At 41.3% G+C, this 14,785-nt stretch overlaps 1 protein-coding gene across 1 annotated transcript in view; it reads right to left on the reverse strand.

Annotated features, from left to right (window-relative positions):
• Window positions 1-2,728: 2,728 nt before the first annotated feature.
• Window positions 2,729-14,785, reverse strand: part of LOC131132751 (voltage-dependent calcium channel subunit alpha-2/delta-1-like) — a 71,881-nt gene continuing 59,824 nt past the window's right edge. Inside the window, exons 33-38 of the mRNA XM_058078664.1 lie at window positions 13,550-13,602; window positions 13,300-13,355; window positions 13,100-13,226; window positions 10,924-11,036; window positions 10,748-10,830; window positions 2,729-7,868 (exon numbers count right to left, since the gene is read on the reverse strand). Of these exons, the coding sequence (XP_057934647.1) occupies window positions 7,746-7,868; window positions 10,748-10,830; window positions 10,924-11,036; window positions 13,100-13,226; window positions 13,300-13,355; window positions 13,550-13,602 (555 nt within the window). The 3' untranslated portion in view covers window positions 2,729-7,745. The remainder of the gene's footprint in view (window positions 7,869-10,747; window positions 10,831-10,923; window positions 11,037-13,099; window positions 13,227-13,299; window positions 13,356-13,549; window positions 13,603-14,785) is intronic.

The raw sequence follows: 14,785 nt of genomic DNA on the forward strand, positions 1-14,785 counted from the left end.
AACCCAAGGAAAGCAGAAATGGCCCCTACAGTACAAAAACTTGATACAAAACCATCAGTTCTTGGGTTTTAATACCTGAAACCTGTTTTCTATGGACCCCCCACCCCCCTTTCTGGACTTATATACCACACCAGTAGTCAACCAAATATAGGACACCAGAATAAAACCCAAAACAAACAAGAAAAACCAAACCGAAAGACAGCATAAATGGTCCCTACAGTACAAAAAACTTGATACAAAACCATCAGTTGTTGGGTTTTAATAACTGAAACCTGTTTTCTATGGACCCCCTACCCTTTTTCTGGACTTATATACCACACCAGTGGTCAACCAAATATAGGACGCCAGAATAAAGCCCCCCAAAAAACCCAAAAAACCAAACCAAAAGACAGTATAAATGGCCCCTACAGTACAAAACCATCAGTTGTTGGGTTTTAGTATCTGAAACCTGTTTTCCACGGACCCCCTACCCCCTTTCTGGACTTATATACCACACCAGTGGTCAACCAAATATAGGACGCCAGAATAAAACCCAAAACAAACCAGAAAAACCAAACCAAAAGACAGCATAAATGGCCCCTACAGTACAAAACCATCAGTTGTTGGGTTTTAATACCTGAAACCTGGTTTCTATGGATCCCCCCAACCCCTTCTGGACTTATATACCACACTAGTAGTCAACCAAATATAGGACGCCAGAAAAAAGCCCAAAAATCCCCAGAAAAACCAAACCGAAAGACATCATAAATGGCCCCTACAGTACAAAACCATCAGTTGTTGGGTTTTAATACCTGAAACCTGTGTTCTATGGACCCCCCACCCATTTCTGGACTTATATACCACACTAGTAGTCAACCAAATATAGGACGCCAGAATAAAACCCAAAACAAACCAGAAAAACCAAACCAAAAGACAGCATAAATGGCCCCTACAGTACAAAACCATCAGTTGTTGGATTTTAATACCTGAAACCTGGTTTCTATGGATCCCCCCACCCCCTTCTGGACTTATATACCACACTACTAGTCAACCAAATATAGGACGCCAGAATAAAGCCCAAAAAAACCCCAGAAAAACCAAACCAAAAGACATCCTAAATGTCCCCTACAGTAGAAAAACCTTGCTAGTGTGCCGTGATCAGGCAGCTTAGCGAGTCCAGTACACCTTGGTCCTGTGCACCACCCAACACCTCAATGCAGGCATTTCTTTGGCCGGCCCTCAAAAGCCAATCACAAGAGGCCTAATAAATACCCCGTGATAGTCACGGGCCCCGAGGGAGGTAGGAGGTGGAGGGGGGGGTTCTTTTTACGCCAAGTGGCGATTGATATGTTTAGAAATATCTTTTATCGCCGTGACGCTCTCACTCAAGCGTCTGCGCCCTGAGGCTCGGCGACGTCTTATCTTTTTTTTTTTGTGTGTCTCTAGATTTGAGATTACAAGGAATGGGCGGGAAGTGGGAGTTTGGCATTCCTTCGGCAGCGGCAGCAGGTAGCCAAGAGAGGAGGGCGGATGATTCCTTTCTTTCGGAAGGTTCCGGTTGTATCCGTTTTAAGTCCACAATACCAGCGACTCCGGCTAATTGTTGCAAGGTGTTCTTCTCATGTGTCATGCTGCAGAGTGAGAGTTTGCTCCCCGGGAGGAAAAATCTTTGATGTGTGCAGCGAGCGAGCGAGCGGGCGAGCGGTACCAGGGTTTGATGTGACCTCTGACTCACCACGGTCACCTGCTGTTTGCTGGCACGTGGAATGTCCTACAAATGTCAACTCCGGGCGCAGGATAATGATTGGCTAGGCCATCTTTTGGAAAGTGATGCTTGTTGTCTTATTTGTGTTTTTGTAAAGAACTACGTCAACAAAGAATGATATTCCTAGTACTGATGGTACGATACAATACATTTATTTACATTTATTTACTGCTCTCTGGTTCTACCATATCTTACTTATTAAAAAATTAAACTATATGAGGAAAGCAGGAAGTGAACAAAAAATATATTTTTTAAGTAAAAAAAATTAAATAAATAAATTAAACTATATTAGGAAAGCAGGAAGTGAACAATTTTTTAAGTTAAAAAAATTAAACTATATTAGGAAAGCAGGAAGTGAACAAAAAAAATATATTTTTTAAGTAAAAAAAAAAAATTAAACTATATTAGGAAAGCAGGAAGTGAACAATGTTTTTAAGTAAAACAATTGAACTATTTTAGGAAAGCAGGAAGTGCAAAAATATATTTTTTAAGTAAAAAAAATAAATTAATTAATTAAACTATATTAGGAAAGCAGGAAGCGAACGATTTTTTGAAGTAAAAAAATTAAACTATTTTAGGAAAGCAGGAAGTGAACAAAAATATATATATTTTTAAAAATAAAAAATTAATAAATAAATGTAACTATATTAGGAAAGCAGGAAGTGAACGATTTTTTTAAGTAAAAAAATTAAACTATTTTAGGAAAGCAGGAAGTGAACAAAATATATATTTTTAAAAATAAAAAAAATTAATAAATAAATTAAACTATTTTAGGAAAGCAGGAAGTGAACAAAAAATATATTTTTAAAAATTAAAAAAAATAAATAAATAAATTAAACTATATTAGGAAAGCAGGAAGTGAACAAATGTAACAGTTACTGATTGTAAAAGTACCAGATGGAGGGGTAGGATTTAATAAGCTTTGCTTCTTCCTACTCCTTTTGGACATGTGGAACTGGGAACTGATTATGGGATGCATTCAATTGTAATCTAATGCATGTTCAAATGAAATTAAACCATTACCATTACCAATATCACGATAGCGTGGTTTCATTTACGTGATTGACGCTTGCAGCTTCCTTTCAGCTTCCATTTTGCTACAGAGTATTTTTTGGTAGTCTTCCACAACATCTGTATCTTAGAAACCGTTTTTGACACCTATCGATTCCGTCTAATCGCTGAGTGGATTCTCATTCTAGTACATTATGTGTCAAACTCAAACGCATCCTGGATGGGATAGAAGTTGGCCGGCATCGCGGCCCTCAACAAAGGCTTTGCTACGAGTCTGCCAGTAACAATTACTCCTCTGACGTCACGGGCTAAAAGTGGCCACAAGCTGCACCAGCATTCTTACTAATGGTGCCAGATTCCCGTTCAAAGTAACAATTGAACTGTACACCACTAGAAACATGAAGAAACACAAACCCTAAGAGAAGGGGTGAGGAGCTCAGTCATCCGGGAGGGGCTCGGAGTCGAGACGCTGCTCCTGCACATTAAGAGGAGTCGGTTGACGTGGCTCAGGCGGATGACATTTTTAGCTAATTGCTTATTTTTTTTTAGCCTTATGCATTATTTGAAGTTGAACTATATCAGCGAGTTGAAGTATTTGTCATTTTAGAAATAAGGAGTTAGTATGTTCTCTGTAGGCGGCATTATGAATTATCCTTACTGGCCTTTTTTGCAGTACATTTAGCCAGTGAAGATTGTATGTATGATGTATTTTCCTTCACCCTTTCAATGTCTACAGCGTCTATTTGTATTTGCTGGTACGTGTCCTTTCTGCTGTTAGCAAACAGCATGATTTTAGTTTTATTTAGGTTTTTGCGGTGAGTAAATTTCAAGATTGAACACTCAGTATTGAGTCAGTCAGTATTCGAAACCAAGAGACCATCGTCGTTTTGGACAAGAATCAACACCTCCAAGTATGAATCCATGGTTCTTTCCTGGAAAACGGTGGGGTGGGATGAGATCCTGCCCCAAGTGGAGGAGTTTAGGTACCTTGGGGTCTTAAGGGATGGATGGTTGCAACGTGACCGGTGGATTGTTGCAAACCTCTCAATTTGCTGTTGGAGCTCCGTTCCTAACCTCGACTACAGTCAGGAGCTTTGGGGAAATTAGCTTTCTGGGAAACTCGGGAGTAGAACCCCTGCTCTTCCACATGGATGTGCCTCAAAGGAGACCCAGGACAGGTTGGACCGACTTTGTCTCAACTGTCCTGGGAACGAATGCTTCGGGATGAGCTGGACGAAGTAGTCGAGAAGAGGGAAGTCTGGGGTTCCCTGCTTAGGCTGCCGTCCAGACCTTCTGACCTCAAAGAGTCGGAAGAAGATGAATGAATGGATGGAGCTAAAAAAAAAACAAACGTCTATGGGATTTTTCATCTCACGGAGGCTCAGAAGGTGAGCAATCACTGCTGTAATAAAGCCTTCATATTCACTCAGGGTGACGTCCCCCCAGCGGGACGCGGGGCCAGATATCAATCAGAGTCCGAAGGAACTGGAGGTAACAATCCAAAACCACAACACCGGTGACCCCGATCGTGTTGCTGCCAGACGCAAAAATCCAGAGGCTTCTCTGCAGGAAATCCAGCATGTGCTGTTGACATCGCCGGCCATCCGCGGAAGACAAGGAATAACACTTTTGGAGAGGAAGAAGTCAGGGACAAAGTCCAAGAGAGACATTGGAAAAACTGCTTTTCTTTGGGGAAAACGAGGTTGTAAATCTTGGAGATGGACAGCGTTCACTCAGGAGGAAGAGAAAATCGGTTTGCGGAACGGGAGAATATTTAGCTAACTAAAAAAAAACAAAAAACGCATGAAGACATAAACGTCTTTTATCAAATTGTGCGGATTTCAACTTCGTCCCATTACTGCGCTCCGAGTAAAAAAGACTACTATTGTTATAATAAGACGTTTAAAACGCCCTTGAGCAAGTCCGTGTTTTTCCTGCTGGGCCCTCGCAGCGTGTCGCTCGCACTTAGCGCCGTTTTTAACATCCGCCATAAAGCGTAAAGCGATACTGGAGTGAGACGTGAACAAAATTCTCATAAAATTTTATTCCGAATATTTATTTGCACATGGATGAACACACTTTTGGTTTTGTACAAATTATTATTTTTTTTTTTCCGAATATCTTAAAAGCACAATCGTGGGAGGCTTGGACCATGTCCGCACAAACGAAAGGAGTTGTTTTCCTTACGTTCATTCGTGGCGGAGCGCCACAAATAAATGTGGGAAACACAGCAAGGGTATTATTTCAATGCGAATTTTCCCTCCATTGGCTATAGCGCCACCTGTTGCTTTAAAATACACCTTTGAAGCCAGTTATTAAAAATACCATCGCACATGTGGACATGGTCTGAAACGGACCGCCAAGATGCTTGACAGACCCTAATGGAACTAACACACACACACACACACACACACATACACACTCAGGAAACACAAACCAGAAATTAGAAGGCCAACCAACACGATGCGCTTTAAAAGATTCCAGAGGGGACAGCATCGGATTTTAGCACTTAAAAGGATTCCCAACAAAAACCGATGTCCTTTGGTAGAAAGAACGCCAGATGCTGTCTCCTCACAGGAAGAAAAACAAAAAGGCAGTAAGAGCTGATCCTCTGATCCTCTGATCCTCGTCGTCACCTTGCATTAATTACCAGGATAACGGCTTTACGGCTTTTCTCCACCAGAGTTTGGCACTTGGATGTTTTTTTTTTTTTTTTTTTGTCAACCAACGACGACGATATTATGGCGGAAGTACAGTAATAAAGTGCGGCGCTTGTTAGCGGCAGAGTTTTGCTACACTGGCCCGAAGAAGAAGAACGAAGCGGCGCATTTAAAATAACTAAATTCTGGACAGCCAATCAGGACACGGATCTGCCCTGACCAGGAAGCCCTCAGTGTGTCCTTCGGTGAACCAAATAAAGTTGGACGAATGACACAAAAATTCCCAAGTAAAAACCTTAAAGGTCCCACTTTTTTCAGTAGTTTGTGTTGATGAGCATGAAAAGTGACAAAAATGGATCTTGAAGTTCAGGCTTCACTACACGTCCTAAAAAAAAAGTCCTACCCTCTCGTTCAGATACAGATGTGAGAGCTGTGAGCGTCAGTCATTTGTTTGTTATTGTCACACGTCTTGTTTCAAATTGTAAAATAAATAAAATAAAAATAAATAAAAATGAAATTGTAAAAAAAAAAAAAATTAAAAAAATAAAAATGAAATTGTAAAAAAAAAAAAAAAAAAGGATAGGGGACCTTTAAGGGTTTTGTTGTTCGGTCTGCAAGTTGGCTCGAAAAAAACGAAGCGAGTAAAAAAAAAGCGCCGCATTAAAAAAAACTAAATTCTGGACAGCCAATCAGGACACGGATCTGCCCTGATCAGGAAGCCCTCAGTGTGTCCTTCGGTGAACCAAATAAAGTTGGACGAATGACACAAAAATTCCCAAGTAAAAACCTTAAAGGTCCCACTTTTTTCAGTAGTTTGTGTTGATGAGCATGAAAAGTGACAAAAATGGATCTTGAAGTTCAGGCTTCACTACACGTCCTAAAACAAACCCTGTCAGTCAGATCCAGATGTGGGAGCTGTTAGCGTCATCATGTTGTTTTCCATAGCAAATAAGCATGTTATTCATATGTTAGCACTTTAGCTCGCTATGCTAGTGTTGCTAACATTTGTGTCTGTCTGTTCTGATGATTTTCCGTTGTATATTATGAGAAAAGAGGCTTCACTACACGTCTTAAAGCTCAGTGAGCCGCAGACTTAGAAGCTTTTCGTCTGCAAACCACCTCAGCTAGCATGACGTTGCTGTTAAAACTACTAAGTGTAATGCTAGTCCTTTAGCTCACAGTGTTGCTAATGTTTGTGTCTGTCTGTCCTGATGATGGACCGTTGTATATTTGGCAGAAACAGGCTTCACTACACGTCTTAAAGCCGTATATACCGTATTTTCTGGACTATAAGTCGCTTCGAGTATAAGTCGAAAATGCTATTTCTCCAAAAAAGAATTTTCTTAAAATTTTTTTGTTTATTACTTATAACTTTATTTATTTGTTTATTACTTATACTTATAGTCTGGAAAATAACCTTGAAAATGCTATTTTTCCCAAAAATAATTTTCTTAAATTTTTTTTATTTAAATTTTTTTGTTTATTTTGTTTTTTTTGTTTAGCCAACCTATGAAAAAAAAGTGCGACTTATAGTCCGGAAAATACGGTATATGATACTATGTAGCATCCATTACAGTAGACAAGGGCAGTGCTACGACAGAGACTGAACACTTCTTGGAGACGCACACCCTGATGGAATCAAACACAGCTCATTAGCAGACGCACACAATTCCTCGTAGGACGAAGTAGAATCACAATTCCAGTACTCATTAATACTACAAGCAGGCTTCGCCACACATCTTAAAATGCAACCATCAGTCATGGCAGCTGTGAGTTGGATCATTTTGTTTGTTATCGTCACATGTGTTGTTTAAAATTGTAAAAAAAAAAAAGGATAAGGGACCTTTAAGGGTTTTGTTGTTGGGTCTGCAAGTTGGCTCGAAAGAAACGACAACAGGACTTGAGTAAATGCGGATGGTTTTTTCGGTGTTTACGTTCAGCATCCAATAAATAAACGGCTAACAGGAATCACACATGGCACTAGAGATGATTCAGTCAGGTTCCTCCTGATTGGTTGTCATTGGAGCGCTCTAACGGGAAGTCCGGAACAAACCCGGAGGCTGAGGATTCAGGGAAGAACTTTAGATGTAGGGTAAAGGTTTGCGGAGCTCAGGCGTGGCCAACGAAGAAGCGAACGCTCGCCACCGCGGATGGATTCGAAAACCAAGCGTTCGCTTCCGGCGGTCTAACAACCAAATAAACCGCCGAGTCCTGGAAGGCAGCACCGCCCTCTCCGTCGGCGAGTCTCCATCCAGAGAAATCAAACCGTCAGGGGGCAGCGTTGCATGCTGGTAGAAAGATGGCGGCGGTGGACGTTCGGACGGGGGAGGTCATGACGGCACGCCGTGATGTCTGGAGCCCGCGTGAAGCCACAGAAGCGCCAGCTGAAGCGCCGCCGTCAGCCACAGCGAGGGGCTCAGGCCGGACGTGCCCCCACAGTCGGGGTCCTCCTCCTGGATGGAAACGGCAGCTGGGGTTAGCGCCGGGAAGCCGCGGTCGGTTGACCGACTGATCGATTGGACCGTTTCTAGTCGTCGCCATTCGGGGTATTACGTAAGCACAGTCATCCCTCGCTACATCACGGTTCCAAACAAGTCATATGTAGCCTCCTGGCCACTAGGAGTCAGTCATGCCATGGACTAAAAAAACTCTCCTCTCATTCTGTGTGGAAGTGGTACATGTTTGGCTTCTTACTTTGTCCTTTTCCCCCATTTTTTTTTTTAGAACTTGTTAGAACTTTTTTAGAACAAATACATTGGAGGCTAAACCGCTAGCTTGCTAGCTAGCTAGCTAGCTAGTTTCATGTCCCTGCAGGGATCCCGTAACCTGCATATTGGTGTTGCGCAATGCGTAAACAGAGAATAGTAGGTGTAAAAGTGACTATAGGGGTGTTATTTCAAGAATACTGACTCTAATAATGGTAAAAAAATACTTTTAAGAGAGTCAACGGCTTTTCTATGCTAACTAGGAAATTAGTCAGTTTATTAATATTGAATTTTACTTGTCGCAGTCGAGTCTGGAACAAATTGGATAACCAATCGTGATAAACGAGGGATGACTGTACTTATGTTCCTGTATTTTTTGCATTCAAATTTATAAAATATATAACAGTTTTCATTTAAATAACAGTTATCTAACTTTAAAATATGATATCTTCTAAACAAAAAAATTAAATCAAATATGTATTATGATAATGGACAGAAGGTTAATTAATTAGGCTAATTAATAACATTGACATACTGATTAGAGGACTCAAAAATGTTATTCCAAAATCAGAAATGAAATTGATTTAAAAGAGAAAATATAAAATTGTTATTTCCCCCAAAAATAATTTTAAAAATCCTGAAATAATAAACATAAAAAATAAATTAATTAAAAAATTAAATAAAATAAATAAATAAACAAAAATTAAAAATAAAAACATTATTATTATTATTTTATTTTTTTTGGGAAAAATAGCATTTTAAAGGTTATGTGAAATTCTCCAATAATGAAATGTTTGTGAAATGTTTTTGGGGGGATTTTTAAAAATATTTTTAATTGCTTAAACATAAAATAACCTTTAAAAATAACCTTGGAAATATTACTTTTATAAATCAGTGACGTTGTTAGTTGTTAGTTCAATTCATTTTGTTTTGCCGTCCTGTAGTCGGATGCTGCACTAAAAGTCCAAAACCCAAGTAAATTTCTTCTAGAACTTCCTCAAAGGATCTGACGCTAGCTAACGCCTGTAGGCGGTTAGCTAGCGCAGGTGCGGAGACGTCTCTGGAAGATGTGGGAATGCAATACGGAAAGTAACTTTTTTTTTTTTCTGGACACATTTCAAACCGACTACAACCTTCCGAGGAAAAGGTCGGATAAAACCAAAACGGCGTTAGCGAGTGGTGCTAATCGTTCGGAGAAGATGCAAATGAGCCCTGCCAGTGTCAGCCGGGGGTGGGACGGGTGGATGGGTGGGGGGGGGGAAGGCTTTTTATCGGTCGGGGATGGAAAAGGATAGACGGGGAAACGTGCAAAGGAGCGCGGCTGGTAGTTCAAAGCCGGGAGAGATGGAGAAAACATTGGCGGGAGAGACGGGAATGTTAAGCGGGAGGTGGAAGGGGGGGGGGGGGGGGTTGGTTTGAGAGGGAAGTAAAAACAGATGCTGGTCCAGCAAGAGCGAGTGACAGGTGTGGAGCGAGGTGGAAAAGCGGGAAGCGAGGAAACATACAAGAGGAGGTACGGCCATGACAGGGAGGGAAGGAAGGAAGGAAGCCTAATGGGAATGACGCGGCCAAGCACAAGACACGGTGCCTCGTCCTGAAACAGCCAATCACACGTACGAGAGGGAGTCATGCAGCAAAGCGAACCGGGATTGAACATGGGAACCGAAGAAGCCGAGTTGAAACAACAACAAGATGCAAATATGCCATACAGTATTAGTGTAGTACTGATGGAAAGTCCCTGGAAAGTACTTCCATGTTCCTAATAGAGATCAGGTTACCATTGCAGTATACATGAGCTAAAGGGATGACTGGAATACTTTATTCCTGTTTCATTCAGCCCCTCATTATCACGCCATAATCATACCAAATCATTTCTTCATTCTCATTCTTTCCTATTCTCGTTACGGAAGACCAAAAATATCCCAACGCTACATCATCATTGGAGACAAAAAGTTATTGTCATGAGAAAAATAATTTTCACTTTTTATCTCATAATTATGACTTTTTTTTACGAGTTTTTGTCTCCTAATTAGGACTTTCGTATCTCAATGCTGATTTATTAGATTAGATTAGATTAAACTTTATTGTTATTGCTCATGTCAACAAAAAGCAGTTAGCATCCAACCAGAAGTGCAAATTTATAAAAACCTTATTAGTAAATAAATTATTAGTATTATGAGTATTAGTAATGTTGTATTGTAACGTATCTTTTACTCTGTTTACTTGTTTTTATTCAACTCCGTTTTCTGTAAAGTGTCTGAGTATTTTGAAAAGCGCTATATAAATAAAAATGTATTTATTTAATTATTTATTATTATTATTATTATTATTATTATTTGATAATTGTGACTTTTTACATCAGGCCCTCATCATGAAGAAGTGCCTACTATCAAGTTAAAGGTTCAATCCCGACAACGTGGCGCCGTGTCAAACAATCCACCACCGCCAACCTTAACAAAAGAAATGCTAACTTCACTAGCCAAGAAGCTAATGCGGCAAATTCAGCAGCTACACAAAAAGACAATTAGCTATGATGTCATTAGCGTTCACGCTAACTAGCAATACTTTAGCATAGCTTCGGATTTGATGTTGTTTCTCTGGGCTCTGTTTTGGCGGGAATCACTCACGTGTTCGTTGCTATCGAAGCAGACGGCGGGTCCTTTCCTGTAGCGAGGATTCTGGGCCACTATGCAGGGATCGGGTCCGTTAGCTGGTGGAGTCGAGTTAGGAGTATGATACGGCGTCATGTTGGTACCCGTGTGTTAGCATGGGCGCAGTGAAGCGTTATTGATGCGAAGGATACACTGTTGCTCATCCTGTATCAGCAGGGTGTTGTCACATGACCTGCAGGTGAGTTTGGCGTCGGCGATGATGAAGACCAGGTTTGTGTTGGGAAGCTTCTCGGCGTGGTAAATTCTGAGGACCACAAATGAAAATGTGAGGAAAGATTGACGCACGCCATTTCAATGACGCTGTCCTTGACGGGACAACAGGAAGTGATGTCGTGTGACTCGTTCAGGAACAAATCTCAAGTCTTGACTACAAAATAAATTGATTAAATTATCATTCCGTGCAAGGTGCAAAGCTCAGTAGCCTGACTCTGCCCCAAAGATAAACAGGAAGTGATGTCATATTACTTTAAAAGCAAACATTTTCCAAAATAACAACAATTAAAACAGGAATTGAAATATATAAACAGGAAGTGACATAAGTAGTGAATGGGGAGCTATGCTGTAAACAGGAAGTGATGTCTCAAATTGAAACTACTCCGAGATGACTGAAATATAAACAGGAAGTGTCACGTTTGTCAGCAGGAAGTGATTTAGATTGTCAATTGAGGGTCTTCCTAACTACCCCCAACATAAAATGTAAACAGGAAATGACAACCAAAATTTGTTACAGCAATGACGAAATCCCGCCTCCACAACATGTAAACAGGAAGTGTCATCTGTGAACAGGAAGTGACATATTCAAAAAACTTTTTTAGCTTTTCCAACCACCATATTGCTAAAAAAAACATGAGGTGTCGGATGTAAACAGGAAGTCAAACAATGCCTCCAATTAGCAACATTTGTAATTAGTAACAAACCCCGCCTCCTGGAACTGTAAACAGGAAGTGGTGTCCCGTAACTCAAGACAAACCAATTTGTTATGAGTAACAAATTTCACAGCGATGACAAAACCCCGCCTCCACAACAGGTAAACAGGAAGTGTCATCTGTAAACAGGAAGTGACATATTCAAAAACCTTTTTTAGCTTTTCCAACTACCATCTCGCTAAAATAAAAACAGGAAGTCTAACAATGCCTCGAATTAGCAACATTTGTAATTCGTAACAAACCCCGCCTCCTGGAACTGTAAACAGGAAGTGGTGTCCCATAACTCAAAACAACAAAAATTTGTTATTAGTAACACATTTCACAGCAATGACACAACCCCGCCTCCACAACATGTAAACAGGAAGTGTCATCTGTAAACAGGAAGTGACATATTCAAAAACCTTTTTTAGCTTTTCCAACTACCATCTCGCTAAAATAAAAACAGGAAGTCAAACAATGCCTCGAATTAGCAACATTTGTAATTCGTAACAAACCCCGCCTCCTGGAACTGTAAACAGGAAGTGGTGTCCCATAACTCAAAAAACAAAAATTTGTTATTAGTAACAAATTTCACAGCAATGACGCAACCCCGCCTCCACAACATGTAAACAGGAAGTGTCATCTGTAAACAGGAAGTGACATATAAAGAAACAATCGGATGTAAACAGGAAGTCTAACAATGCCTCCAATTAGCAACATTTGTAATTAGTAACAAACCCCGCCTCCTGGAACTGAAAACAGGAAGTGTTATTGATAAACTGGAAGAGATGTGTTATGACTGTGAAGGTTAATTAGTTAATAATTAGTTAATCTTACAGTAAGAAGCATGTTTCTGAGTACTCCCCAAAATGTAAACAGGAAGTGTCGTTCCTAAGCAGGAAGTGATGTCTTATAACCACTTGAATCAAACCTTATTCGGAGCTAAACACATTTTGGAATACTCCCAAAATTTAAGCAGGAAGAGAAAAAAAAAACAGGAAGTGACGTCTCCTGACCCCCCACAAAAAATATATTACAAGCCCCCAACTCTCTCAAAAAAACTATTCTCCAAGTCCTGTCGTGGAACCCACATGTCACCGGTGCACAAATGATTTTCTCTGTTTTTTTATGGCGCTCGTTAAAGGCAAACGTGTGCGGCTAAAGCGCAGGAACGCCGCGCCGCATGCGGGCAGGCACTCCATTAGGCGACACGAGGGGGCCTTAAAAAAAAAAAAAAAAGCGGGGCGCAAGCACAGCACAAAGGAGAGGGCAGGAACATTGCCAGGACGGTGGTCCTGCACAAGTGGACTTGACTTCACCTTCATGGCATGTGAATTTTTTTTTTTTTTTTTGGGGACTTGTGTTTGTAATCCCGTGGAAATATCTGGAATATTCCTTTTACCTGGAGCAGTTTTCACAGTCCACCGTGCCTTTGAAGGAATTGTCGTCGTTGTTGAAGTAGTACTGCGTCTGCTCGGTGATGCACACTTCCTTGTGTACGATGTCTGACGCATCCTCATCCATGCCGGCTGCGGGGGGGGGGGGATCGCTCATGTTAGTGAAATTTAACATCCCTTTCATGTTGTCTGGGAAGCGAGTCACCTGCGTCCAGGAAATTTGGGAACGTGATGCTGAACAGCACCTGTTGCAGTATGGACCTGAAAGTAGAATCAAACACCATACAGTACTTACATTACAGTACTTACATAAAACTGTGCGTACTGTTAAACAAGCTGTTAACTACATTGAGCATAAACCGGGAGCACATTTTCCCTCAATTCTCGCCTGGTTTGGATTAGGATTGAAAATCTGCCGTAGTAATCTTCGTCTGGAATATACTAGAATGACTCACCAGGCTGCAGCGGTGGCCCACCACCCGACGTTCAAAATATCGGCAACGGAGGGCTGAGAGGAGCAGAGAAAGAAAGCAAGCAGGAGTTAATAAACAGATAAGTTGAACATGTTGTTGTGATCACGGCGAGCACGCCAGGATCTCGTTGTTGTGGCCAGTCAGTCACGTAGGCGTCGCATGCGTCCGACTTTGATCACAAGATACACAAACGTTTCATCCGGGACGTGGAAATGTGTGGTCCTATTTTAGTGTTGTGTCGTGATGCTGAGGTTATTATAGCAGCATTCACCCCAGTGAATGGGAAGATGGCTCAACACTGCCCCCTTTGGGACGCAGACTATTCTCATTGGATTGTCATTGGATTAACGGATTTTAGCTCAAAAGTAAAAAATCGGCTAACTCGTTTGGGACAAGTAAGCCCCAGAAGAAGACACCTGAGTGGGTCACCGACCACCGAGTAGTGACACAGTTCTGGTCCATGGGTGGGGCTGCACCAAAATATTTCCTTTGGCTTCTTAAATTGAGAGGAAATACATTCATTCATTTTCTACCACTTTTCCTCACAAAGGTCGTGGCGGGGTGGGGGGGGTGCTGGAGCCTATCCCAGCTGTCTTCGGGCGAGAGAGGCGGGGTACACCCTGGACTGGTGGCCAGCCAGCCAATCACAGGGCACATATAGACAAACAACCATTCACACTCACATTCATACCTATGGACAATTTGGAGTCGCTAATTAACCTAGCATGTTTTTGGAATGTGGGAGGAAACCGGAGTAGCATTGTTGTGGCATCGTTGTTTAGACATTTTGTGTAAAAACGCACTCCCCCGTCTGTTTTCTTTTTTCTTCTTTTCTATCCCCTCCTGCTCCGGTCTGACCACTCCAAATTTGCAAAACAACAAAACATTATTCATTCATTCATTCATTTTCTACCGCTTATCCTTACAAAGGTTGCAGGGGGTGCTGGAGCCTATCCCAGCTGTCTTCGGGCGAGAGGCGGGGTACACCCTGGACCGGTGGCCAGCCAGCCAATCACAGGGCACATATAGACAAACAACCATTCACACTCACATTCATACCTATAGACAATTTGGAGTCGCTAATTAACCTAGCATGTTTTTTTGGAATGTGGGAGGAAACCGGAGTAGCATCGTTGTGGCATCGTTGTTTAGACATTTTGTGTAAAAATGCACTCCCCCCCTCTGTTTTCTTTTTTCTTCTTTTCTATCCCCTCCTGC

Source organism: Doryrhamphus excisus, chromosome 7, assembly GCF_030265055.1.
Source record: "Doryrhamphus excisus isolate RoL2022-K1 chromosome 7, RoL_Dexc_1.0, whole genome shotgun sequence".
Lineage (NCBI taxonomy): Eukaryota > Metazoa > Chordata > Actinopteri > Syngnathiformes > Syngnathidae > Doryrhamphus > Doryrhamphus excisus.